Source organism: Ischnura elegans, chromosome X (assembly GCF_921293095.1).
Source record: "Ischnura elegans chromosome X, ioIscEleg1.1, whole genome shotgun sequence".
Classification (NCBI taxonomy): Eukaryota; Metazoa; Arthropoda; class Insecta; order Odonata; family Coenagrionidae; genus Ischnura; species Ischnura elegans.
The window spans coordinates 86,745,757-86,771,455 of record NC_060259.1 but is presented as its reverse complement, the minus strand read 5'-3'; the positions used below and the strand labels follow the sequence as shown (position 1 = coordinate 86,771,455).

At 39.6% G+C, this 25,699-nt stretch overlaps 1 protein-coding gene across 6 annotated transcripts in view; it reads right to left on the bottom strand.

Moving 5' to 3' along the window:
* LOC124170773 (serine protease nudel) overlaps nt 1-25,699 on the bottom strand; it is a 105,567-nt gene that overhangs the window by 9,714 nt on the left and 70,154 nt on the right. For all 6 annotated transcript variants that reach the window (XM_046549724.1, XM_046549722.1, XM_046549728.1 and 3 more), the window contains 7 exons: nt 24,046-24,159; nt 23,774-23,948; nt 22,355-22,711; nt 13,261-13,449; nt 13,030-13,174; nt 8,110-8,293; nt 4,133-4,309 (listed from right to left, as the gene is read on the bottom strand). In XM_046549724.1, coding sequence (XP_046405680.1) covers nt 4,133-4,309; nt 8,110-8,293; nt 13,030-13,174; nt 13,261-13,449; nt 22,355-22,711; nt 23,774-23,948; nt 24,046-24,159 — 1,341 coding nt within the window. The remainder of the gene's footprint in view (nt 1-4,132; nt 4,310-8,109; nt 8,294-13,029; nt 13,175-13,260; nt 13,450-22,354; nt 22,712-23,773; nt 23,949-24,045; nt 24,160-25,699) is intronic.

Sequence of the window (25,699 nt, the reverse complement as noted above, 5' to 3'; positions counted from 1 at the left end):
ATAATGATTTTTTTGAATAACTACTGCCCTATCGTTATTGAACGAAGTCTTCAAAAAATCACTTCTAAAAAATCGCATTTTCTACAAAAGTTGACGTCAGAAACAAATAATTCCTCATCCAAATTTTCAATCAAAAGTCAAAGTATATTAGCTTTTTCCTTTTTTTGGAAAGACTGCAGGAATCCATAGTGTACTGAATTAACGTGCTGTACGTACTACATGATCGATTTTTCGTGGCTCACTTCGAGAAAAATCACTGTAACATTATAAGAAATTACTAACTTTCTATTTGTTTACATAAATTTAGGCAAAAAATATACCAATAAATAAATATTTATTGATGTAAACGTAAAAATACAACTTTCATGGCCAGTTTCAGAAAAGTAGCTATCAAATGCGATGAAAATGGATGAAAAATATTCAAGGCGACTTTAAATACTAGGCGGCAAACCGTAACGAGAACGGTCGCGTGGGGTGTCTGGCGCACCCCACTCTGCAGAGATTTGACAAAAGTAATTTTTCTTAAAAACTTACATTGATTTTATAATAATCTTTTACATGTATCCTCAGAAAGCATAAAAAATCAGCTAGAGGAGGTTACAGGTCATTGCAGTCACAATTGCAAGAAAAAATAGCTCTTATATAAGGCTGGGGTGTCTAGGACACCCCACGCGACCACTGCCGGGTTAACATCATTGTTACGGGCACATGGCAAAAGGGAAAAACCCTATGGTCAGCAGTGGGGGCTGTTTCACCTCTCTTCAGGCCACCAAAGCCCAAACACTACCATCTATACATCCATCAATATAATTTATCTTCTCCAATGGAAATTCTGCCCTGCACTATATTTCAGCCCGTGTACTCAGAATCAATGACTGCCCAGCTTCCTGCTGCCCATCATCCTCCCCCACAACCTCCACCCTCAAACTCTCCCGTATCAGACTCCTCAAGGCTTACAGCACCCTGGACTGAATGTTTCCAGCTAACCCCCTTCCCCTCACCTCTCTTTTTTCCCTTCCTTCCACCCATCTCATATAGATTAAGGCATGGTATTTGGAGGAGGCGACCAACATCTAAGGCAGTGGCGGCTTGCCTGTAAGGACTATCTGATGCCGCCCCTCCCAAAGATTTGAAAAAGGAAAAAAAATTAAATACCCATTCAATTATAATCATACATCTAATTAACCAAAGTGTTTTTTCAATCGCATACATTGAAAATGTAGGAAAAACATACATAGTGCGTATTTGTAGCCGCGGGGCGCTGGCCAGAATGTCCCAATCCATCATCATGCAGTTATATGAAGAGTGGTAGTGGTGGGGGCTGCTGGTGCTATGATGCGTCTAAGCTTGTGCCTTATGGAAGTCTTGGGACACCGCCCGAACATGCGCAGAGTGACGTATCTAGAGAGTTGACATCGCCACGCTGCCCGGCGGCTGTATAATCTTGGTGTTGCAGTGTTGCAGAATACCTTGTTTTGGTGACCAGTTGACTTATTACGTGTAAATTGCTTTAATGTAAATAGGCCTAGTTGTAGTTGATTTAGTCAAGTTAGTGATTGTTAGTGTTTTAGTGTTAGAGATTTTTTTGTGTATTAGTGAGTCATAATGGTCTTTACTTTGCTTTAAAAACTCTCTAAAACATATAACATTTGCAAAAACTTTGACCCCCTAGTGGAGTGTGCCCCTCCCAGCATTTGACTCATGAGCCGCCACTGAGCTAAGGCCATTAGCACCATGAGGGAAGGATGGAGAGAAACCCACCATTGGGATTAGGCTGCTCTTAATGAAAAGCACTAAGGGGACCACGGCTTAACGTCCAACCCGACGGATGGAATGCTACACTTGAAGTGCTCTTCACAAGGCACTCAAGCAGGGATGAGGCAGCCTCTGAAAAATCTCTCCAGGATTTGAACCCAGTTCGACTAAGTGGGAAGCCAGCACCATAGCCACCACACCAACCCGACCCCATGCAGCTTAACATACAGTCTTCATAATTCCTACAAACACAGACATTGATGCTGAGCATATTTAAAGGCTCCAGCATTCAGTTTATTTTATTTTCTTTTTTGCATCTTCTACGTTTTATCATAGATAACACAAACTGATTATGGCAGCAATAAAAATTACAGTGGAACCCCGATCTATCGTTCCTGCATTGATCGTTTTCCCGCATTCATCGTTCGCCGTTCCTGGTCCCAAATAAAGTTCCATAACGACAATGTAATTTTTTCCCGCATCCATCGTTCCCCGAAGTATCGTTTTCCCGCATTGATCGTTTGAAGATCGCGGTCCCGTCGTATAATTTTCCCGCATCCATCGTTTAACGAAAATGAGACGAAGTGTTTACAACGTGTTATTTGTGGCTAACAACGACAGACGCCTCTAGGAGATTGAAATACTATAGGGAGAAGCTGAGTACCGTGGGATAGTTACATTAACGCATTTCCCAAGATCCGTTAACACCTTACATTCAGCACTACCCTCCCCCCTCAGAAGCTTTCCTCCTCTCCCTGACAAAAAAATGTCCCAGCTCGTGCAGAGATCGTATTAGGAAGACCTTGGCTTCGAAAAAAATATCAAGTTGCACGGGAACAATAGAATCGTGTTTCACACTCTCCGATTCTCGCCCGCTGGATTTTTTCAGCCTATGAATCCCCTATTAGCCCAAAAGGTGTCTAACAATGAATTTCGGCAATTGGTTGTATACTTCTATTGGATTGGAATATTAGTAATGTGCACGTAATCTAAAAAGAATGACACCAAACACAACGTATTTCTGACGTTATTTAAGCATTTTAAGCAAATAAATTGTTGGAATAAAACGAAGGTGATTTCTGGCGAATCTTGATATCCTCGCACTGATAGTGAGCTTCTCTGCAGTTGATGCAGCATTTTTTTTTCGAAAACAGGGCTTCAGGTTACAATTTACAAATTATGTTACAAGTCTCACTTGTCAGAGTTGCTAACGAAGCGATGTCTTCTCAGGATATTTTGTTTCTCCCTACTAGCAATCTGAATTCATCTGCTCATCTAGAGCTACGCTACTTATTATTAGAAATGAGTGGGTAAGTTGCCTTCTCTAAAGGGCAAAAATTTTCATTGCACAGTCATATGGTCATGCTTCATCCTCTGCAGTAAGCTCTGCTTACACCGTACGCGATAGCATTAGTGCCGAACTTCACCTCGTACGAGTGCTTCCGTACTTTCCAGGGTGAGTTGACTTAAAACCAGCGAGTGTTTTCCGTGTGGGTTCAATAAAGTCCGGTTTCATTTTTAATAGTATTATTTTTATTCGCCTTCGGACCATGGCCCTTCCGAAGAAACAAGTGAGAACTTTAAAAGATGGACTGAAAATAATTGAAGATGAAGAAAAGAATCCGGGCTAGAAGCGGGTGAATATTGCAGAGTGCCTCGGGTTGTCCGCTAGCACATGACAGCAGGGGGTGGGGGTAGAGCGAGATACCTGGTGAAAACAAGAAGTGGAATGAAGCCGAGGATCAGGTGGGCGTGCCGCTGACGATTAACGCAACATTGTAAATGCTTTACACATCGCCTCACTCATATTAAAAATTTAATTGTAAGAAAGGAACATTTCAAATAATAAACTATTTTTGGCCTTTTTGATCCATCTCGCAACCAATCACTACGTCGGCGAAAGCGGTTGTTTCAGGCATAACATGCATTTGCTCTCGTAAATACGTGTACTCGAAATGGCATTTGATGGATAAGAATTTTTTTATCAGACAGAAATCCATAATAGCAGTGAAAATGCAGAGTGCAGTGCAAATATTTTTAGTGAGGTGGCGTGTTCCTTTAGGATATTTGAAAGAGATATAAGTCGAATCAACAATATGACCTACGCGCTTCGATAAAGTAATAATATTCCTGTAATCAGCTAAAATCTTGTTTGATTCCTTTAATGAATATCATAATTTGCAAAAATCCAGAGTTTCCTGGGACATAGGTAACCTGGTCAAACATTTCAGCATCAATCGTTTTCCCGCATTCATCGTTTTTTACATCCATCCCCCTGAAAAACGATAGATCGAGGTTCCACTATATTTGCCATTCATATTTCAACCAAATTTTTATTTCTTATCTGTAATGCCAAATTTTGAAAAAAATTACTTACCACACTTCACTGGACCCAAATACTTCTCACAGTATCCCAAGCCATCATTACAGTCATGTGGTTCATCTTCTCCATTCCTACACTCATTAACACCATTGCAATGTACCTCATTTTTCAAACACTGGCCTATAAGGCACCTTATCCCATTGCAAAATGGTGTGTTGGATTGTGGTGTACCTGCAAGCAAAATAATTGGTCATTACAATGTAGCTTTGTATCCAGGACCCAGTTAAATTATTTATGCAATTAGATCAATATCATGGTTCAGTTTTATTTATTGCAAAATACTTCGACAATGACACAATCATTGTCTTGTAACATGATCATTCCCTCTCACCCTTCATAGTACAGAATGACAGAATATCCTTAAAATATTTATTTATTTTTATTTAGTGTCCCAACTAACTCTGAGGAAGGTGGTAATGCACCACCGAAAATTTAGTACTGTGAGTGTTTTTTATCTATTTTTGTGTCCTGTGATTCTGCCCAACCTGGGGTATTTTTTGTTATTTATTTTTTAGCATTAACAGGCAAATCGCCCATATCACCACATAAACACAATATCAAAAAGAAAAAAATAATAAAAAATATAAGTTACATAGTATCAAAATTTAAAGTATGAAAAATGTCAAAAAATAAAATACAAAACATCATTGACAAATGTCACATTCCCTATTACAACAGATCAGTAAATTTTTGATTTGGGTAATAGAACAGTCAAAAACATCCAGTGTAATTCCAAAAAGGTTAAAATTTTGTAGAATTCTTTCCATTGGGGCACCGTGACCATAACAAGTCCTGTGGTGATTGTAAGAAAAGAATAGGTTAGTCCTAGTATTATGTGATGAGACTCTTAGATTGACAGCCCCAAGAAGATCTGAAGAAAAAGTTCTATTATTTAAAAGCATATGCAAAAATATCAAGTTAGCCTTAATTATTCTATAGGATAATGTATCTAGTTAAAGCTCACAAAGTATTTCCCTATAATTAACGTCCAGAGTGAATCCGTTAGTTTTGAAATTAACATAGCTGAGTAATTTATGTTGAATTCTCTCAATATGTTTTAGTTGAGTACTTTTGTAGGGCCACTACACAATAGAGGCATATTCAATTTCCGGACGTATTTAAGTGGTGTACACCCATGTCTCGTATAGCGCAAGGGATGTGTTCCTTGGGGTCTTTGCGCTATACGAATTTGCGTTATACGAGAGCGTTTTAACATAGGGAAGATAGGGATGCGTTCCTGGTAGCATAGGTCTTGGGTATTGAATTTCCTCTAAAACATCAATATTCCCATAAAAAGCCTAAGAAAAAATTATTTCTATAAATATTTATAGTTTTAAAACATCTTTAAAGATAGTATTCACGCATTCAAAGACTTTTATTCACGTTAAAAAAAATTCTTACGTGCTTTCGAAATTCCATCCTGTCGTGCGGGTGGGCTAACATCTGCTATCTCAGGGGATCGTAATGCGTTGCCGGCAGTTGATGATTTTTCAAACTAGTCTAAACACAACTATTGTGTCACCCAGGCCCTTTTGTCGCTCATCGAAATGACAGGAAAATGCTACTTTAAATGCCATTTCATAGCTAGCGGAGTTTATGAATGATAAATCATTTTAATTTGAAGTCCTCCGAGTCATTAGCAGCTACGTGAAACAGTCTTTAAATGCCTTGAAACCTGACCCAGGTTTTCCTTCCCTGAAAATGAATGAACGAGAATGCATTCTTTTCCTAAAGAATATCGTCTCATCAACACTAAAAACTAGTTGAGGGGGAAAGGAGCCACTTTCAATAACAGCTTAGAGTTCATCAGAAAATGTTGTGGTGGCTGCACTATCAACACTTGCAGATTCACCTGATATCGCCGCACTGAAAATACCTGCTTGCCGTTTAAATTCTGGAACCAACCGGAGCTTTCACTAAATGTCTCGGAGCGATTACCACTCTCGTCTTTTTGTACTGATTCACCATGAACTTTCCGTATGTGTAGACCGCTCGGTTGAAGTTGGTGCGGCTGAGGTCACTGATATTTTAGCTTCGTCTTTATTCAGAATAAGGCATCGTGAGTTTAAACTTCCGCGCAATATCGCTTTGACGCTCTCCATTTTCAAAGCAATTGACCTCTCTCAAGTCCTCTTCTAGGTTAATGGTTTTTCTTGATAAATTCTTGGTTTTTCTACACGCATTCCTATTTTTTGCCATATTCTCTTGGTTTTTACTCTGTATGGTTCTATCTAAATCACCTTCTTCTGCTGAACTGTATTCCTGAGACGCAGAAGGGCTATGACTGCGGGGAGGGAACGAAGCCATTGTGTTTGAGACTCTATAGCGGACCCTTTTATGTGTTGATGCTATTCATGCGCAACTCGGCCACCGCTCCATTTCTCCCCCGTGAATACCGATGACCTTGAAGGCTTTAGCGTAGACTCTCTACCTGGAAGTCAATCGCCCGGTAACCTATGACGGCAAAAATACGTCTCAAACCGTATTACTGAAAAAAAACTCATTTCCACTAGCCCCACGCTTCATTAACTATCTAAATTATTTATTATCATTCTGTTAAGGAGACGAGATAAATCTTCGGTAGGCCGGCTATCTAGACCCAATGACGAGTAATACTTTTGGCAATTGCGCAGCAATGAATTTCGATTAATATATAAACAAAAAAGAAGATTTGAGGCAAGAAATAATATTAATATGCGCAAATTGATAGAAATTTCGTGTGTACTTACCGCAAGTTCACGTTTTATCACGAGAGCGTTTAAGATTTTTGATTAGGCTACACTGCGTTGCAATGTTTCCCCGAGGAACGAATTTGCGCTATATCGAAATTGCGCAAATTGTAATTGCGCTATACGAGACATGGGTGTACCAATGCCCTATAATGTCGATGCTAAAATTCCTTTAATTCCTTATAAAAAAACAGGGTTTTCATTGACTTCTTCATGACATAATCAAGGTGAATGTTAAAACTAAGTTTATAATCAAATATGAAACCAAGGTCTTTAATTTTTTCAATGTTAGTCAATTTCTTACTATCAAGAGTATAGGAATTGATTTTTGGTGTTATTGATTTACTAAACGAAATGCAATTGCACTTTGAAACATTGATGCACAAACTATTTTGTCGACACCATAATGAAATCTATCCAAATTTTCCTGTAGGTTAATGACATCATGATTGCTGTCGACAACAGAATAAATCTTCAAGTCATCGGTAAACATCGAAAGTTAAACACCAGAAAAAATAAATGACACATCGGTAACAAAAAGCATAAATAGCAATGGTCCCAAGTGAGAGCCTTGAGGGACACCAGATAATGCAATAATGTCATTAGATACCTGATGATTGATTTTTACTGAGAGGCTTCGATACCATAGATAATTTTCTAACCAATATAGAAAACTGCCCGAGAAACCTATACACTTTAGTTTTGATAAGAGCAATGGAATATTAACCGAGTCAAAGGCTTTACTTAGATCTGTGTATATTGCATCAACTTGATACCCATTTTCAAGATTCATTTCAATAAACTTGCGATATTCTACTAGATTAGTAGTAGTTGAACGACCCCTCAGAAATCCACTTCGTGAAGCACTAATAAAGTTTATAAAAAGAGGAGTCAGTTCGTTTACCACCAGTTTTTCGAACGCCTTGGGTATGGATGACTGTATGACCACTGGTATGTAGTTCTTAACATCTTCTGACTTCATTTAAATATTTCCTTCATGTATTAGTATGAAACTTTACATTAGCATGCATGAATTGTTTATTACACACACTTATCATTAGACATATCCGTATCCAAACTTCTTTGTGGCAATTAAAATCTGGCATAAAATGCACTATGAACACAAATTGTAAGAAGCTTGAGGTTATTTAAAAAGAAAAGAACAGCGGTAGATGACATATTTTGAGTGTGCTTACCAAAACTGCCCAAGAAATTTTCACAACTTCTGACAAGCTTACTCACCAATGATTTCCTTTTCTTTGATTTCATCATTCATCATAGTCGATAAATAAGGTATACTCGTGTAACTCTTCACTTTGCTGAAAGCACATGGTCCTTTATCTTCATAAAATACAGCCATTGGCAACCACCCATACTTTGTATCACACACAACTGCACCAGACCACGGTTTCTTAGTGTTAGCATTCTGTCAAAATAAAAGATTAAAGATGACTGCCTTCCTAGCCATAAATGTACACAAATGAAGATATACTTAAAGCTTAAACACATAAAAGAATAAAATAAGACGGCTGAAGAATGTTTTCATCCATGTAGGATGTGACTTCAGGGATGAAAAACTACACTGAAAGAAATAAGCAAATGCTCAAAAATGTTCATTAAAACAAGTGGATCACCTCTGTGTATTCCATTGTATTTAATCTTATAAGTATTCAAGAAGGCTTCTTTGAGCCACTGATGAGTCAACGCATATAAGCAGTAGTGAAGCATGACATTCACATTTAGTCATCACATGCAAGGTTGGTAGAATCTTAATGCATCAGGATGCATTCTTAGGATCCTCTTTTTACATTAAATTAAATTTGCATTGATAAAAAATTATAAAAATTGTGAGATCAATCATAGGGGCCATGTGGGGCTCCAGGGTTGAAGGCCCTGATTGGGCATGGCAAGCCCTGGTTTCTCTCAGCACAGTCTATTTTCCTTGTACCCTTCAAGTTCGTGAACTGTAAAATGAAAAAACACGGGAGACCCTTGTAGTGGTCATGGCCCATCTATATATCCTCTCGCACTCTTCAATGCTCTCACAAAGTAATTATCAAGATACATAGGATGGGGCCCTATCTAGCTCCCTTTTCAGTTTAGTTGACACATTCTAATGCTGAGGTTTTCACATTTTAACTCTAACTCTGTGTGCTACAATGCTTCATACTCTTGTTTGCGCTTCCTCACCTGAAGAATTAGATATTATGAATTGAAAAAGGCTGAAAGAAAATGTAACGCAGCCGCGGAAGAGAGGAAATACAAGCTCACGCGCCTGGCACGCGTCAATGCAGAGAAGTAATCCGGTGATTCACCGCAACGCATTAGACAGCATTATTAGATAACTTGTTTCAGGAAAACCTTGAGTGTGGGTCTAATGTAAAAATTCTGTTGACTTAAACATGGCTGCTGGCTGGGATCGGGCCGACGTTCATGGCACGGCCCACAGCGCTGCAGAGAGTCGTCTCATCTGAAAGCATCCTGAATTTCACCATCATCGTGAGCGGCGGCCAGCAAAAAGTCATTTCGTCAGAAAGCGGCCTCAATGTAACACTGCCTGTATTTCACGCTATAGACGGTACACCACCAGGCCGGATTGAAATGGGCGCCGTGGTGACCACGGCAACCTTCAACGGCACCATGCCGTCAACTGTGCGTTTCAATTGGTTTAACGACATCCGTGGACACGTATGGTTATTTGGTAGCACAAAGTGCTAGCAGTTGGGGAAGGGAAGGAAGGAACAGAAAGGATAAGAGGAGAGGGGGTTCTCCTAATTAGCAGACGGATCGTCAGATATTTGGCTACTCGCTGAGCTTCAATACAAAAAAAAATCATTTCGACATTGGCCAAATCTAATATCTAATTCTTCAGGTGAGAAAGCCTCTCATTCTAGATGTTTCAGGATCGATAAATGGGAAATACTTTTTCAAGTTTCTTCGAATCCGATTATGTTCAGTTATGTGTGCTTCTCTCACTGCCTTTCCTGACTGATTGGCAACAGCTGTAATCAAAACTAAGCGATTATGTTTTATCTAGCTGCTGTCCTACCTTCCCTCAACACCTAGGTGAGGGGTATCGAAAGGGAACCCACGACATGAAACATTTCGGCCAATTTGTAAGTTATGTATACAGTACTACAATTATACTGAAGCTACCCAGCACTCAAGTTTGAAAACACCATCATGAGTGGTTGTGTTTAGCGGTTGGACTGTTTTTTTTATCATGGTTCCAGCTTTAAATATCGAACGAAAGAAAGGAATTTTAAAATGCCAAAAAATAGTGGTACCATTTATACCAGGGCAAGTGAATTCAGCTCAGAAGGATTTCATGTGAAAGACAGAGTATTACTGTGCAAAGTTTGCCATGAAAGATTTGAATTTGAAAGATGTGACATGTTGTTACAGCACATCAGAAGCGATACACATAAACATGCGAAAGAAAGGGGACCCACAAAACGACAGCTATCATTTGAACACAGTCACTCAGTCAAAGAAAGCAAAGGAGGAGCTTGTTGTTGCTACTACTTAAGCATTTTTAAAGGCTTTATTTAGTGTAGAGAACCTTGACAATCCAAAAATTCTAGAATGGCTTTCAAAGTATACACATATAAGGTAGTGGGGATTTGCCGTTTGCCGATCGTATTCACCAAGACTACATTCTTGAACTATTTATATGCCTCGGACCAATATACCTTGAACCATTTCCTTCATTTAGTTTTATCAGAAATATTGTAAAATCAAACTACCGTATAAGCGTGTGTAAGAGGCGCACCCATGTTTTGAGCATCGAAGCTATAAAGAAAAAAAATTTTGCTGCTTTTTTTTATCCTATCGTGCGATGTTGCAGACGTATGCCTGGAATTTCAACAGTTATCGAAATTTCTTCTTTCAATGCTTATTGAAAGAAAATTTTTTTATAACTGTGGCGGTAATAGCGGCAATAAGAGGGAGTAGAAAAAGTTCCGATTCTCTCTTCGCATACGCCGTTGCTCTACGATGCTAGTCCTACTCACAAACAATTTTGTTTAAAAGCTCTCGTAGGAGTATTGCAATAGAATTGCAGCCGTGGAAAATTTTAAGGCAAAACACGACAGGCACATAGCATGAACCTTCCCAAGAGATTGGACTACAATCAGAGCAATCTTAGCGCCGTAGCCTAATAACCACATCGTAGATTTAATGGAACCACACTCAGCCCTCCATCAGCCAATGCCTCTGCCGTTTTTTTCCCTTTCCGATGCCCCACAGGAAAATAGGAAAATATCAAGTTACAGGGGAACAATGGAAAGGTGTTTCATCCCTACCCCATCTCACCAACTGACCTTTTTCGGTCTCAGGTTCAGTTCTCCTAGTTTCTGGAGGCCAAATGCTACGTGAGTCACCTACTGCGCTCGAAGATATCTCGATATCTTTCAGCAATTGTATGACACGCACGAGGTTCTAAAAAGAATGAGACCTAACGCAACGTATATCTGACAGCATTTAAGTTTTTTTAAGCTCTAATTGATTGACACAAAGATTTATAGTTAAAACAAGGCTACTAATATTCAACATAGTCCAAACAGCACAATTTCGGAAGAAACAAACGTAGCATAAGGGCATTCAAATAAGACGAGACGGACTGGAAACTTCAGGCAACGAAAACTGCGTATATCACATTGCTCTGCCTTCGCCCCTTCGCTTTGAAAGCAACGACGTCACATGCAAGATTGGACGTGTTCTTCCCTTGTTCCTTAGCTCATAGCCTCGTAGCTTGAACTACGGAGGGGAGGGGGCGTGCTCCTTCCCCTCGACCACTCCTTCAGCGCTCTTCACTTATAAGCATTTCCGATTTCTTCTATCCACCATTTAGTCCAATAATGAACACACTTGTTCGAATTTTTTAAACCGCAGGTTTTGACACCAATATAATTTTCAGTTGCAAAAATCCTCATATTAGCGTCTGAAGATGATTTTTGAAAAATCAGGTCCTCAGCGTAATGGAAATTACTCAGCAAGACAGATGCTGACTATTAACCTGGTATGTCCTTCAAAACTATGCGCTTCTCTACGTTTGATAAGCGATTACTATATGCAGTATAAATGCCGCGGGATGCCTACTCGTGGCAGTAAATTTAGCGCGCCCTCCGGAGCAAAAAACCCCACGCGATCTTTTCTACCTCTGGAGTACTGACGGGACGGCGCGATGCTTGCAAGAAAAGCAAACAGGAGCATTTTAAAAATATGTCACTAAGGGAGAAACTCCCCTGCCTGCCGCTTGTTTCTGACGCAGGGTTTCAGATGACTGACTCACGCTGAAAACCAAGGCCACTCAGTTCCCCTTGGACTTGCGACCGGTGAAGGGGAGGGGGGGAAGATAAGAAGTTTGGGTAAGAGGCGCACCCCCATTTTCAGCTGCAATTTCTGGGAAGAAAGGTGCACCTCTTACACGTGCTTATACGGTAGTGTTATATTTTATGTAAAATGCTTAATAAGTATTCACGTAACATGTACCATAAAATAATAAAATGCCTATAAACATGGAAAAATTGTAGCATTATAATAACTCTGCCAAGATAGTCTATAACACAGAAATCACATGGTTTTAAAACAAATTTTAGCAAAAAATAAAACCACTTTCATGGACCTCTACTGATAGAGAATTTCTACCAGTGTAAAATGGAAAATAAATTCATTACTTATCAAGCAAAATTAACACACAGGTAAAAAACCCAAATCTTCAACCACACTAATTTGATCGGGGAAATTTGTAATCAATATCATTCCCTAATAGAAGAATGAAGGTACATGTGTGTAGTGCTATATTGTTGTAAGAGTGACTAATCTATCAGCAAAAAGAATGAAATTGCAAATTTTAAAGATTATTAATGTATCAGAGATTCCAGGACACATATCCCCCATTGTGAAGATGAATCAATCTTGGTAATTTTCATTATGATATTGAGCCAGGTTTCAACTATGCTCCCTTATTTAGGTGGCAAGGCTTACCTTGAGATTGACTACAGCAAAGTCGAACCAAGGGTTCCAATCACTTGAATCAGTTTCACTATCATGAAGTTTCACAAAATTACGCTGATCCCCATAAAGTCTATGTGGCAAATCTCCCACTCAAAAGAAGTGAAAAAAAATATTCCTGAATGAAATTCAATGGCATCCATTTACCTTACAAGCAGTACTAGAAATTCCTTGAAAGCATATCTTGCCTATCTCAAAACAGTCATAAACAGGTTTCAGGAAAGTCATTCTGTTTGCTCCATCATTATCAGGACCCACAGCAACACAGGTTGACTTTGATGTAGGGTGAAACCTTAAATGAAAGAATAATGTTGCTACATTCCAGCCACAATCTCAAAACTCTTGTACACTTTTATAGATATAAAATCAACCACTCACCCAGAGAAAGGAATACTGATAGGGTGAACATGATATGTCACACGAACTGGTTTCTCTAAATGTATCAGAACTGTATCAGTATTTCCCAAGAGATGAGCGAAGTCAACACGTCGGATCTGCTCAAATGGGCCAGGAACATCAAGGTCTCGCTTCAATCCCAACAAAACTGTCACCATGCTGACAGTCAAACTGAGGAAGGAAATATGCACTTCATTGACTAAATTTTACCATAAACCATCCATTTCAGGCATACACTGGTATCACTGAATATGTCAATAGCTAATGAATCATAAAAACTGGAAACTCATGCTCAGACATAATACCTATAGCTTTTATTATACCGATGTGAGAACAAACATGAATTAAAGTTAGCATGGCAAGATCATTAGCAAAGAGGAAAATTCTAGAGAAAATGAGCTTGAATAGAATTCCATAGAGTACAGCCTACAGTGAAGGTAATGCTATTCGCCCATAAAAACAAAGTGTCTGACAGCTAAAAACAATGGTGATGGTGCTGCCACTGTAGGCCATTTTATTTGTGCATAGGAAAAGATTTTTTGTGTTGGTTAGACCATGTAGAACAGAAAAGATTTAGTGCTTTCCCGGCGAATAGACTTCGTAAAATGTTCTTGGGATCGCCACCGGGTGAGGACCTGCATAACTGCTGATGTTTCGATGGCCAAGTTGGACATCGAAACGTCAGCAGTCATGCAGTTCCTGACCCAGTAGCAATTCCGAGAACATTTTACGAAGATCCATCTATAACCTTAGCTTATTTTTTCGCTAGTACTCTAACAAGTCCACTTTGCCGCAAACGTAATATGGGATGTATAACTCTCGGGATGTGATCATGTTAAACTTTGTAAGAAGCTATAATCGTTGTAAGCTCATTTCCAGTGTACACACATGTCTCGTATAGCGCAAGGCGTTCCTTGGGGTCTTTGCGCTATACGAATTTGCGTTATACGAGAGCGTTTTAACATTGGGAAGATAGGGATGCGTTCCTGGTAGGATAGGTCTTGGGTATTGAATTTCCTCTAAAACATCTATATTCCCATAATAAGCCTTAGAAAACATTATTTATACAAATGTTTATAGTTTAAAACATCTTTAAAGATAGTATGCACGCATAAAAAGACTTTTATTCACGTTAAAAAAATCTTACGTGCTTTTGAAATTCCCTCCTGTCGTGCGGGTAGGCTAACATCTGATCTCTCTGGGGATCGTAATGCGTTGCCGGCAGTTGACGATTTTTCAAACTAGTCTAAAAACAACTATTGTGTCACTCAGGCCCTTTTGTCGTTCATCGAAATGACAGGAAAATGCTACTTTGAATGCCGTTTCATAGCTAGCGGAGTTTATGAATGATAAATCATTTTAATTTGAAGTCCTCCGCGTCATTGGCAGCTACGTGAAACAGCCTTTAAATGCCTTGAAACCTGACCCAGGTTTTCCTCCCCTGAAAATGAATGAACAAGATTGCATTCTTTTCCAAAACAATATCGTCTCGTCAACACTAAAAACTGGTTGAGGGGGAAAGGAGCCACTTTCAATCACAGCTTGGAGTTCATCAGAAAATGTTGCGGTGACTGCGCTATCAACATTTGCATATTCACCTGATATCGCCGCACTGAAAATACCTGCTTGCCGTTTAAATGCTGGAACCAACCGGAGTTTTCACTAAATGTCTATGAGCGATTACCTCTCCCGTCTTTTTGTACTGATTCTCTATGAACTTTCCGTATGTGTAGACCGCTTGGTTGAAGTTGGTGCGGCTGAGGTCACTGATGTTTAAACTTCGTCTTTATTCTTAATAAGGCATCGTACGTTTAAACTTCCGCGCAATATCGCTTTGACGCTCTCCATTTTCAAAGCAATTGACCTCTTTCAATTCCTCTTCTAGGTTTATAGTTTTTATTGATAAATTCTTGATTTTTCTACACGCATTCCTATTTTTTGCCATATTCTCTTGGTTTTTACTCTGTATGGCTCTATCTAAATCACCTTCCACTGCTGAACTGTATTCCTGATACGCAGAAGGCCTAAGACTGCGGGGAGGGAACGAAGCCATTGTGTTTGAGACTCTATAGCGGACCCTTTTATGTGTTGATGCTATTCATGCGCAACTCGGCCACCGCTCCATTTCTCCCCCGTGAATACCGATGACCTTGAAGCCTTTAGCGTAGACCCTCTACCTGGAAGTCAATCGCCCGATAACCTATGACGGCAAAAATACGTCTCAAACCGTATTGCTGAAAAAAAATCATTTCCACCAGCCCCACGCTTAATTAACGATCTAAATTATTTATTATCATTCTGTTAAGGAGACGAGATAAATTTTCTTCGGTTGGCCGGCTATCTGGACCCAATGACGAGTAATACTTTTGGCCATTGCACAGCAATGGATTTCGATTAATTTATAATCAAAAAAGAAAATTTGAGGCAAGCAATAATATTAATATGCGTAAAATGATAGCAATTTTGTGTGTACTTAGCGCAAGTTCACGTTTTATCACGAGAGCGTTTAAGATTTTTGATTAGGCTACACTGCGTTGCAATGTTTCCCCGAGGAACGTATTTGCGCTATATCGAAATTGCGCTATATCGAAATTGCGCTAATCGAAATTGCGCTATACGAGACATGGGTGTATTTCACCAAGGTAAGGCACAATTGCGACCAAAAAATGAAACCTAATCGATTCCTCCACAAATTATTGATATCAATGTCCAACTACTATCTCTTAATTTGCTCATCTTTATTGATCACCAACTGATCTTTTTCGGTCTACGTTCTACAATTCACCATTTCTGGAGGACAAATGTTAGATGAGTGACTTCTAGCCCCAAAGATGTCTCGATAGCTTCAGCAATTGGATGACATGCACGAGATTTAAATAAGAATGAGACCAAAGGCAACGCATTTCCGATGATATTTTAGTTTTTTCAGCTCTAATTGATTGCCACTAAGTTTTCTAGTTACAACTAGCTTATACTATTATTCAACATTGTCCAAACAGCACAGTTTTCAAAGAAACAAGCGTAGCATTAACCCCTCAAACAAGTAGAGACGGACTGGTAACGCCACCTGCTTATATCATGCAGCTCGGCCAGCCGCACAGCTTTGCTTTGAAGGCAACGACATCACAAAATCTGAAACGTTCACCCTTGACTCCCGCATTTGTGGTCTCTTTTCTTGAAAGACAGAGGGACTGTGCTCCTTCCCCTCCACCTCTCCAAGTGCTTCTGCTACCAACCCCTTCCTCTTGAGATCGCTAAGCAGTGGTCCTAAAAATTGTCGATTATGTTGCAGATTGCACAGTTGCAATTTATTTCAATGATAAATTGATAAAAAATTTTATTACGTGGACACATTTTTATTGAAATAAGGAGAGCTCAATGTATGCTATGTGCGTGCACTGTGGTGTGAAACTATCGCGAGGAAGAGCAAAATCCAACTCACCATAACTGAAGCATTTGCAGGTGAAAAACAAGTCAGCATACAATGAGAAAGTGACAAAATTCAGGGGAAACATGCGTGAGGAAAATTTGAATACTGTCAAATAACTTGAAAGATTATAAAAATAATTTTTAATCAATTACAATATTAAAATGTGTATGCAAATCTAAATAGCATTCCTTTGATCCCACATACCCTGAGGAGACTTGAATAATTACTTCGTTTTACGGCGGGCAATTAAAAATACATTTGGATCCGAAAATATCCGAATATCCGACACCTGAAATCAAGCATCAAATCCGCATCCAAAAATAATCCTGGATCTGTCCATCCCTAATTCTAACTATTACAGTACAATCTCGTTATTACGAAGTTCACGGGACCAAAAAACCAGAGGTTCGTAATAACGAAATTCGTAGGAACGTTTCTTTTCCGAATCGTTGAGAAAAAACAGTATATTATAAACACGATTCAATAACGCGGAAAAATATATAAACAGGAAAATTCATTTCAGTTTTTCAACAGAAGAATGCGGCATGACGCAATCGAGGGTTGATATCTTCCTGAATACATTAAGTCCGATATACGAACTAGATGCGTTCCAAGAGCTTGTTCCTAGGTTGATAAACTTACAGTCCGGCCGCTGAGAGTCGTCCAATGACAGATAGGTCCAGGTCTAGGTAGGGGGCAAGGCTGCCAAGTAAGAAAGGGAAACGCTTACAAAGGGTTCCGTGAAGAAAAGAACCGGAAGGGACGACAAGCGTAAAGGACCCAGAGGAAGAATCACTTGTTTTGGTGATTCGAAGAAAGGGTTTGTTTCGGTGGATCAGGTTTATCTCAGTGCTCCTTTATGCATCTGACAACGTTTTATGACTAAGCGAGGATGTGAGGTGCGTTTGGGGGCAGCGATTGGCTTAAATTGTGCTGGCGCAGGGTTATCCGCCCCTCCTATTGTGCCGTAATCGGACAACTCTCGCCAGCCGGAGTGTATGCAAGTAATCGAGGAGTGCGGTTATCCTGCAGAGTGCAACACCGCATTACACGTATGCGCTAACTCACAATTATGATGAACTGATATAGCGGGGCATGCGATGCATCCGGAGCCGAAAAAAAAAGCTCCCCACGGTGACAAAAAACGGGCGAAACGCTGAACAGTTCCTAAATTCACACCGGATTCAATGATACCTTGTTCAGATTGTGATCACAGTGAGAGTTTCCCAGCACCTCATCACGTAGTATCGGCCAAATCAAAAGGCGCCAAATTCGAAAATTGAAAATTTTGAATGCTCGTACCTCTGAAAATTCGTAAATCGAAAGTGGATAGGAAGAGGACTGACTGTACATCCAAATTACGAATGGCTATGAGTGGGTCACCATGACTACACAGGAATGAAGCTTGTTACATGATGTTGCGTGTAAACTGAATAAAGAACCATAATTAACGCTCTTAGGCACAGTAAACGAGAAGAACTTAAACGTGGCACGATTATTAAAATTTAAGTGTAGTGAATATCCACGTAAATGCCGTGACTTATGCGTGGAACTTCGTAATAAAGTTCATTTTGTAACCGCCGGGACCGGGACTGAGGTTCATAATTTCGTAAAAACGAAAATTTCGTAATAACGTTTCTTTAACTATAGCTTGGATACGCCTTTTCATTGGGACCAACGATTTGCGAAGTAATAATGAGAAATACATTATAACTTTGTTCGTATTAACGATTTAACGAGTCTACTGTATACATATGCTCTAGTTACCTACATGTCACTTTTACAGAATAATATTTACAAAATGCTACAAGGGAACTGAAAAATGAGCAAAAATGGAATCATTAGCATCCATAATAATTTTACAAGTGATAATGATTTTAATTTAATGTTCAGTACACTCCTGATTATCCGGGTTAATGATGGGGAGAGAGGGTATAAATAATCGGAAAACACGGATAATCCAAACTCTCTCTTAAAGGTCTTGTAATGTTCATAATTTATGTAAAACAAACAATATGTAATTATTTATACAGTTATTCTGTTATTCAAGAGTGCTTCCCGGACTCATTGAGAGCTTTCTTCGCCAGTTCGCGATCTTTCTAGTGGCGATAACATGGTTGTGTACTCGTATTATTATTAATGCTCCATGTAAGGCCTGGTTTCGAAAACCACACATCCATGTGATCATGGATACAGAAAAGTGGTTTGCACGAATGCTTCAAAATAACTATTTGACGTCGGGAACTACACTTTCAGGCACCATGCCACGCAGTCGCGTCTCGCACAAGTTGCCGGGTTGCAACTGCAGTGCGACATGTATCCGTGATCAAGGACCGTGGTCGTGCACTGCGAAGCTTGGAAAACAAGAACACAGACTCCCGTGAATGCAGCTAGCGCGTGATTGCTTCTCTTTTACAAAGGGGATTAAAAAGCAAATAATAAGCCCAGTGTATCCTTGAATTTATGCCGTAATTCCAATGAATTTTTCGTCCTATTTTTTTTAAAAAGATAGCGGAAAAAACTGAGCGAGTGTGAAAATCATGCATGGATAATCTGCAACCCAGATAAACTGCAGCCAGATAATCGGGAGTCTGCTGTACATAAATATTCTCTTAAAATAATACGAGCCACTGATTGTTTAAATATTACTACCCATTTTTAAGCCGCTTTGTGGAAAGTGTTATCCAACCTTTCAGGTGAGCACATTTAATCCATGAATTTTTTTGCAGCATGTGGCATCTTTTAGTGACTTAAAATTATATTTTTTATTCATTGAAGGCCATTCCAATCATTACAGACCCTAAAACCTGAAAAAATGGCAGGTCCTCATTTAGCATTTTCTGCATTTAGTGTTTTAAATTTTGTCCCCCCTCAAAAACATTAAATCTCCTGTATTTTCATACACAATTCCAATTTATTGAAGAGTTCGTTTCCTAAAGTCAGACTCCCAACCTCTACCCAGCATTCTGTACTAACTCACCATTACAAGCCTTAAACGAAAATAAAAAGGAGACTTCGTTGCTTTCCACAGATTTATTTCGTCTGTACGACATGTTTCGACCAAAGAGGTCATTATCAAGTACAAAGATTTCGAATTTTAAGCAAACATATTGTGACGGGTGGTCACGATATTTTTTTCTTTTCGTCCCATGTCAGCGCGCCTCACGCGGCTACGATCTTCCCCGTGGAAGATTACGTGGATCGGGCGAAGTGACTCTGACCTTCATGTAGTATAAGACGGTAATATACCATGGTTTTAGTTCCCATTCAATTGTACCCATAGGATGTAAGGCGATCACGCCACTTGTGCAGTGACGTGATTGGCTAAAATTCAAAGTGAGTGACGTGTGTCAGCTTTCCGTAACGGAAAAATCGGGAATAGCGAGGTTACGTGGTAGGAGGAGAAGTGGGGATGAAGTCAGTTGGTGAACGGACACGGTACTGGTCTGTTGGTCGAGAGGGAGACAAGCCTGTCTCGAGGTACCAGCAGAGAGAGAGCACATAATTGGGAGCTGGCAGTCAATGCTCAGCTGTGAGAGGGAAGGAGACCCAAGAAAGGCAACGGCTGTGATTGCAGAGGTGTGTGACGGAGAGCGACCGGGGGAAGTGGAGCAGTTTCTGATTCCGGAGCACGGATAAAGGTGCTGGCCCAGGCGTTTGAGAAGGCGTCATCTGTGCCGAAAGTGAGGCCGTCGCTGCGCTTGTGGGCCGTTTTCATCCGGAGCAGCCAAAAAGCTCCCCGAATCGCTGGCGACGGAGTCGTCGGGAACCACAGACTGCCATGCCTATAAGTATCAATCTCCAGTAATTATTCCCGTATTATCACATTCCCAAGTGCTTCAAGCAGTACCAAGAGGGTAAAGATTACCACTCTAAAGTCCGTCTACTTCATCCAAAGACCGGTGATTCATGTAAAGACCAATCAAGTCACTTTCGCAAGAGTTCATGCGAGACTGCAAAAAGTCAATAACTGCACCGAGTTTTTAAATAGTTAATTGAACAGAAAAGGACTATTGATTGCACGTCTTACGCCCGTAAATAAGGGCAATTTAATGTATCATAATTTCCCGTCTTTCCAGGAGGCAGACGAGGAACATGTAATGGCTTTTCAATTCTTATTTCTTTGTGTCATCAAGGGTATTTCATCTTTTTGCTTGTGTTCATTCATCCATCATTAGTTTGCAGATTAGGCTTAGTATTATTCAAGGGTGATTTTTCATCAGTGCGTTGATGGTTTTTCGTTGTTTTCGCCAAAGTCTCAATAATAAATGGTGATTTTTGTGCATAATGTAAAAGGTCAGTGTTCATTCGTCGGATCCTCAAACCCTTGTCCGTGCGTGAGTCAAACAACCAGTGTCCGCATTGTCATATTGTCCACCCGTATTAACAATTATTTAATCCTGGGAGTTTGGAACGTCCTTGCTTCTACCGGCAAAGCTAGTTCGTGGGCCGCGGTTTTGGGTGGCGCCCTAATAAACGATCTAAGATCGTATTCTTCTGCAATATTTTTCCCAAAATCACATTCTACCGAAACCAGATTTCGGAGTGGCGAGCTGTCGGGGAAGGAAAGAAGGAGGGGGTAACACTCGGGGGCGTGAGGGCTGAGACGGGTCGACGGGCTGGCAGGGAAACGGGCCTGTTCCGTCACAATATATACTCTTGAAGGAATTGGGGGAAAGAGTGGAAGGAGTGGGTGTCAGGAAGGGGGGAAGGTACTGGGTTGGAAACCCCAAGTGGGGATTGTATTGAGAAAACAACCGTTGGAGGACGGCGCTGGTGAGACGGAGGGAAGGGAAGGGGGGGGGGGTTTGAAAAACTCGAAAGGATTTTCCCGTGAGTCGGGGTTAAGGAAGAGGCAGGTGATTAGAGGGTGTGGAGTGGGGCGGTAGGGGTCTGGATTTTTGTCTATCCGTGATGTTAAGGGACATTTGTAGGAGTGGGGAAAAACTTTCAAAAAGGATGTCGTTAAGTAATTGACCGTTGGTCATATTCCTCCTTATTTCCAGCTCCTCCATTTTGTCCAATTTCCTCCCTTTCTCGGGGGTACCCAGTTTGGATGACCTTGGAAGCCAAAATTTTGGTACGCGAGGATTTTTAACGGCTCATTTACGTGCTATTTCGTTGGGGCGACGGAAAACATAACCTTGGAAAATTCTAGACAATCTTCCGTTAGAAATAGATATTCCGGATTAACTATCATCTATTGCAGTTAAAATTAATATCTAATGCACAGCTTCGCTCATTATTAAAACTTATTATTCTTATTGACATATCTATGTAATGAGCACATACTACCCCCGCTCCTGTGACTAAAATCTCCTGGCGCGTACCACAATCTTCTCGTAGAGCAGTTCCTCTGAAAAGTCGTATAAGTGAGGTATTTTATCTCATTGGACTGGAAAAATGCGTTTCGTAACTGAGGTCGTCGTATAAGTGAAAAGTTTCATAACTGAGGTTGGAAATACATTGTTTCATATGGGGTTATTCACCGGACCAAAAAAAATCGGCGTATAAGTGAGGTCATCGTATAACTGAGGGTCGTATAACCGAGGTTCTACTGTACGTATTTAGTTTAGTCAAACTAACCAAATCACAACATGTGAATAACACTAAGGATTACTCTTTCGTTTATGCTCATATACTCACTCAACATTGATGCATTTGACAGATGTCACCATCCAGCTCTCATGAACTAAAGTGGCTCCACACTTGTAATAACCCTCCACGTGAATAGATCCATACCAAGGCCAATCCACTAGTGAGTATTCATGAACAGAAGAAAGGAGAGGTATTTTTAAACTGTTGGAACAGCGTAGTTGGATTCCAAAGCCATTATATCTGTGCTGATCACTCATCCCACTGTCATCTTCAATGTGCGATGGAATTAGAAGAGCATGAGACGTGCTGTAAACTGGTGCCATTTCCAAATAAGAAGAGTCTTTGGCTTCTTTCACTTGGAGAGTTCCATTTTTCAGGACTATTCGTCGGAACCATTCATAACCACTAAAAGGAAAATGAAAATACATAAATATCAAGAATATGGACAAGGAAATCGTAGCCATACAATAAATTCGTCTATTTGAGTTGCCCACACTTGAAACCAAATCAAATGACCAAAGGTGAGAATTTCTCATTGAAAGTAGCACTGGAAGTGCTGGTACACATTTTGGCAGCTAACCCTTTGACACTGTCTTTTTAGAGCCAATTATGGAAAAACACGAGGGGAAACAGTGGCGACAAACTTTCCACCCTAAGTGCATTTGCAGGATTTGTCAATTTCAATCGGGAGAATTCTGCCTAAATACCTAGGTTTTCAATTGCATCAGACACTAAGATGATAAAAACAAAAAGCCCACTAAAAATTATCGTTCTCAAAATGGAATGGACAGAAGATACCTTTTGCAAATCTACTACATTTCGTGGGAAATTTTGGAGTCATGCACTACCTTGCACGGGAAATTTCAAAGTCATGATCTTGGAGGCAAAATTATGCCTGTATTACTGGGAAACATAATGGACTCATATTCTGTACGTCTGACTGTAAAGTAAAATAAAAATGCTTGCCAAATGATTGTAATTCTATTGCTAAAATTAAAAAAATGGAATATTTGAATAATAAATAAAAATAATAAAAAATGGAACTAATAACCCACCAAGTGGTAAAGAATGGCTGAAAAGAGATTTTACAATCATTACACATACATAAACATCATAATAGATGTCAGTATATCATTAAGTATGTTCAGATTCTTTTTCCGCACCACAGTTAACACTAATTTATCTTAACAAGAACTCTTTCCCGGTCACTTGATATTCGTGTTAGATAAGGGCTCTGTTATGTATTTTCATGTATCTATTGCTTATTTATTGTATTTGTATTGTCGCCTTGGTGTTGTGCCGTCTGCCATATCCACTACACACAATGGCCACTTGCCTCTTGTCTGTAAATAGCTTATGACCATCACACAACATGAGCAAAACAAAACTAAAAAAGTATATATTCTATCAGTTTCTTAAGAATTCTATCACATGAAAAGACTAAAATATAAGCATTGGGTAACATACCTAAAACCCAAAGAGGAACACACATCAGCTGCTAAGGAAGGGTTGATGTCTTCTTTAATTTCTGAATAATAAAGCATCCATTTTCCGTCTTTAGTCACACTAAATAATCCTTCATTTCTGTAGTATGGCCTCCCCAAGATATCCAGATGCACTGTATCTCCATTAGTCAGGGCATCTTCGTGGTATACACAGAATGAAGCAATCAATCAAGATATTCGGAGATACACATATATTTATATGTTAGAACGGAAACTTAACAAAAAATAACTTACAGCAATAATCTTCATCTTCCCCATCAGGACAATCCACTCTATGATCACAAACTTTACGACTTGGAATACAAAATGCACTTCGGGAACAATAAAATTCTTTTTCGTGGCAGAATTCTGAGATTATAAAACATTCCCATGTAAAAAAGAAAGAAAAACAGTAGAAAAATTTGTACACACATTTCTTATAAAACACACAACAATTTACAGTAATAATAGAAAAAAAATCAAAAAATATCAGAGTTCAATCTATAATTCACAATATTCAGTTTATTTCACAGAAAATTTAAGGAATAACTTGAACTGAAATTGCCTCAAAGTTTTCCTCAAATTTTAAGAAATCTTCTACACTTATTTTATTGTTTAAAGCTTATCAAAAATCATTATACACCCATGTCTCGTATAGCGCAAGGGATGCGTTCCTTGGGGTCTTTGCGCTATACGAATTTGCGTTATACGAGAGCGTTTTAACATTGAGAAGATAGGGATGCGTTCCTGGTAGCATAGGTCTTGGGTATTGAATTTCCTCTAAAACATATATATTCCCATAAATAGCCTTAGAAAACATTATTTATATAAATATTTATAGTTTAAAACATCTTTAAAGATAGTATGCACGCATTTGAAGACTTTTATTCACGTTAAAAAAAATTCTTACGTGCTTTTTAAATTCCCTCCTGTCGTGCGGGTGGGCTAACTTCTGCTATCTCAGGGGATCGTAATGCGTTGCCGGCAGTTGACGATTTTTCAAACTTGTCTTAAAACAACTATTATGTCACCCAGGCCCTTTTGTCGCTCATCGAAATGACAGGAAAATGCTACTTTGAATGCCATTTCATAGCTAGCGGAGTTAAAGAATGATAAATCATTTTAATTTGAAGTCCTCCGAGTCATTACAGCAGCTACGTGAAAGAGTCTTTAAATGCCTTGAAACCTGACCCAGGTTTTCCTTCCCTGAAAATGAATGAACGAGATTGCATTCTTTTCCAAAACAATATCGTCTCGTCAACACTAAAAACTGGTTGAGGGGGAAAGGAACCACTTTCAATCACAGCTTGGAGTTCATCAGAAAATGTTGCGGTGACTGCGCTATCAACACTTGCAGATTCACCTGATATCGCCGCACTGAAAATACCTGCTTGCCGTTTAAATTCTGGAACCAACCGGAGCTTTCACTAAATGTCTTGGAGCGATTACCACTCTCGTCTTTTTGTACTGATTCACTATGAACTTTCCGTATGTGTAGACCGCTTGGCTGAAGTTGGTGCGGCTGAGGTCACTGATGTTTTAACTTCGTCTTTATTCAGAATAAGGCATCGTGCGTTTAAACTTCCGAGCAATATCGCTTTGACGTTCTCCATTTTCAAAGCAATTGACCTCTTTCAATTCCTCTTCTAGGTTTATAGTTTTTCTTGATAAATTCTTGATTTTCTACACGCATTCCTATTTTTTTGTCATATTCTCTTGGTTTTTACTCTGTATGGCTCTTTCTATATCACCTTCCACTGCTGAACTATTCCTGAGACGTAGAAGGCATACGACTGCGGGGAGGGAACGAAGCCATTGTGTTTGAGACTCTAGAGCGGAACCTTTTATGTGTTGATGCTATTCATGCGCCACTCGGCCACCGCTCCATTTCTCCCCCGTGAATACCGAT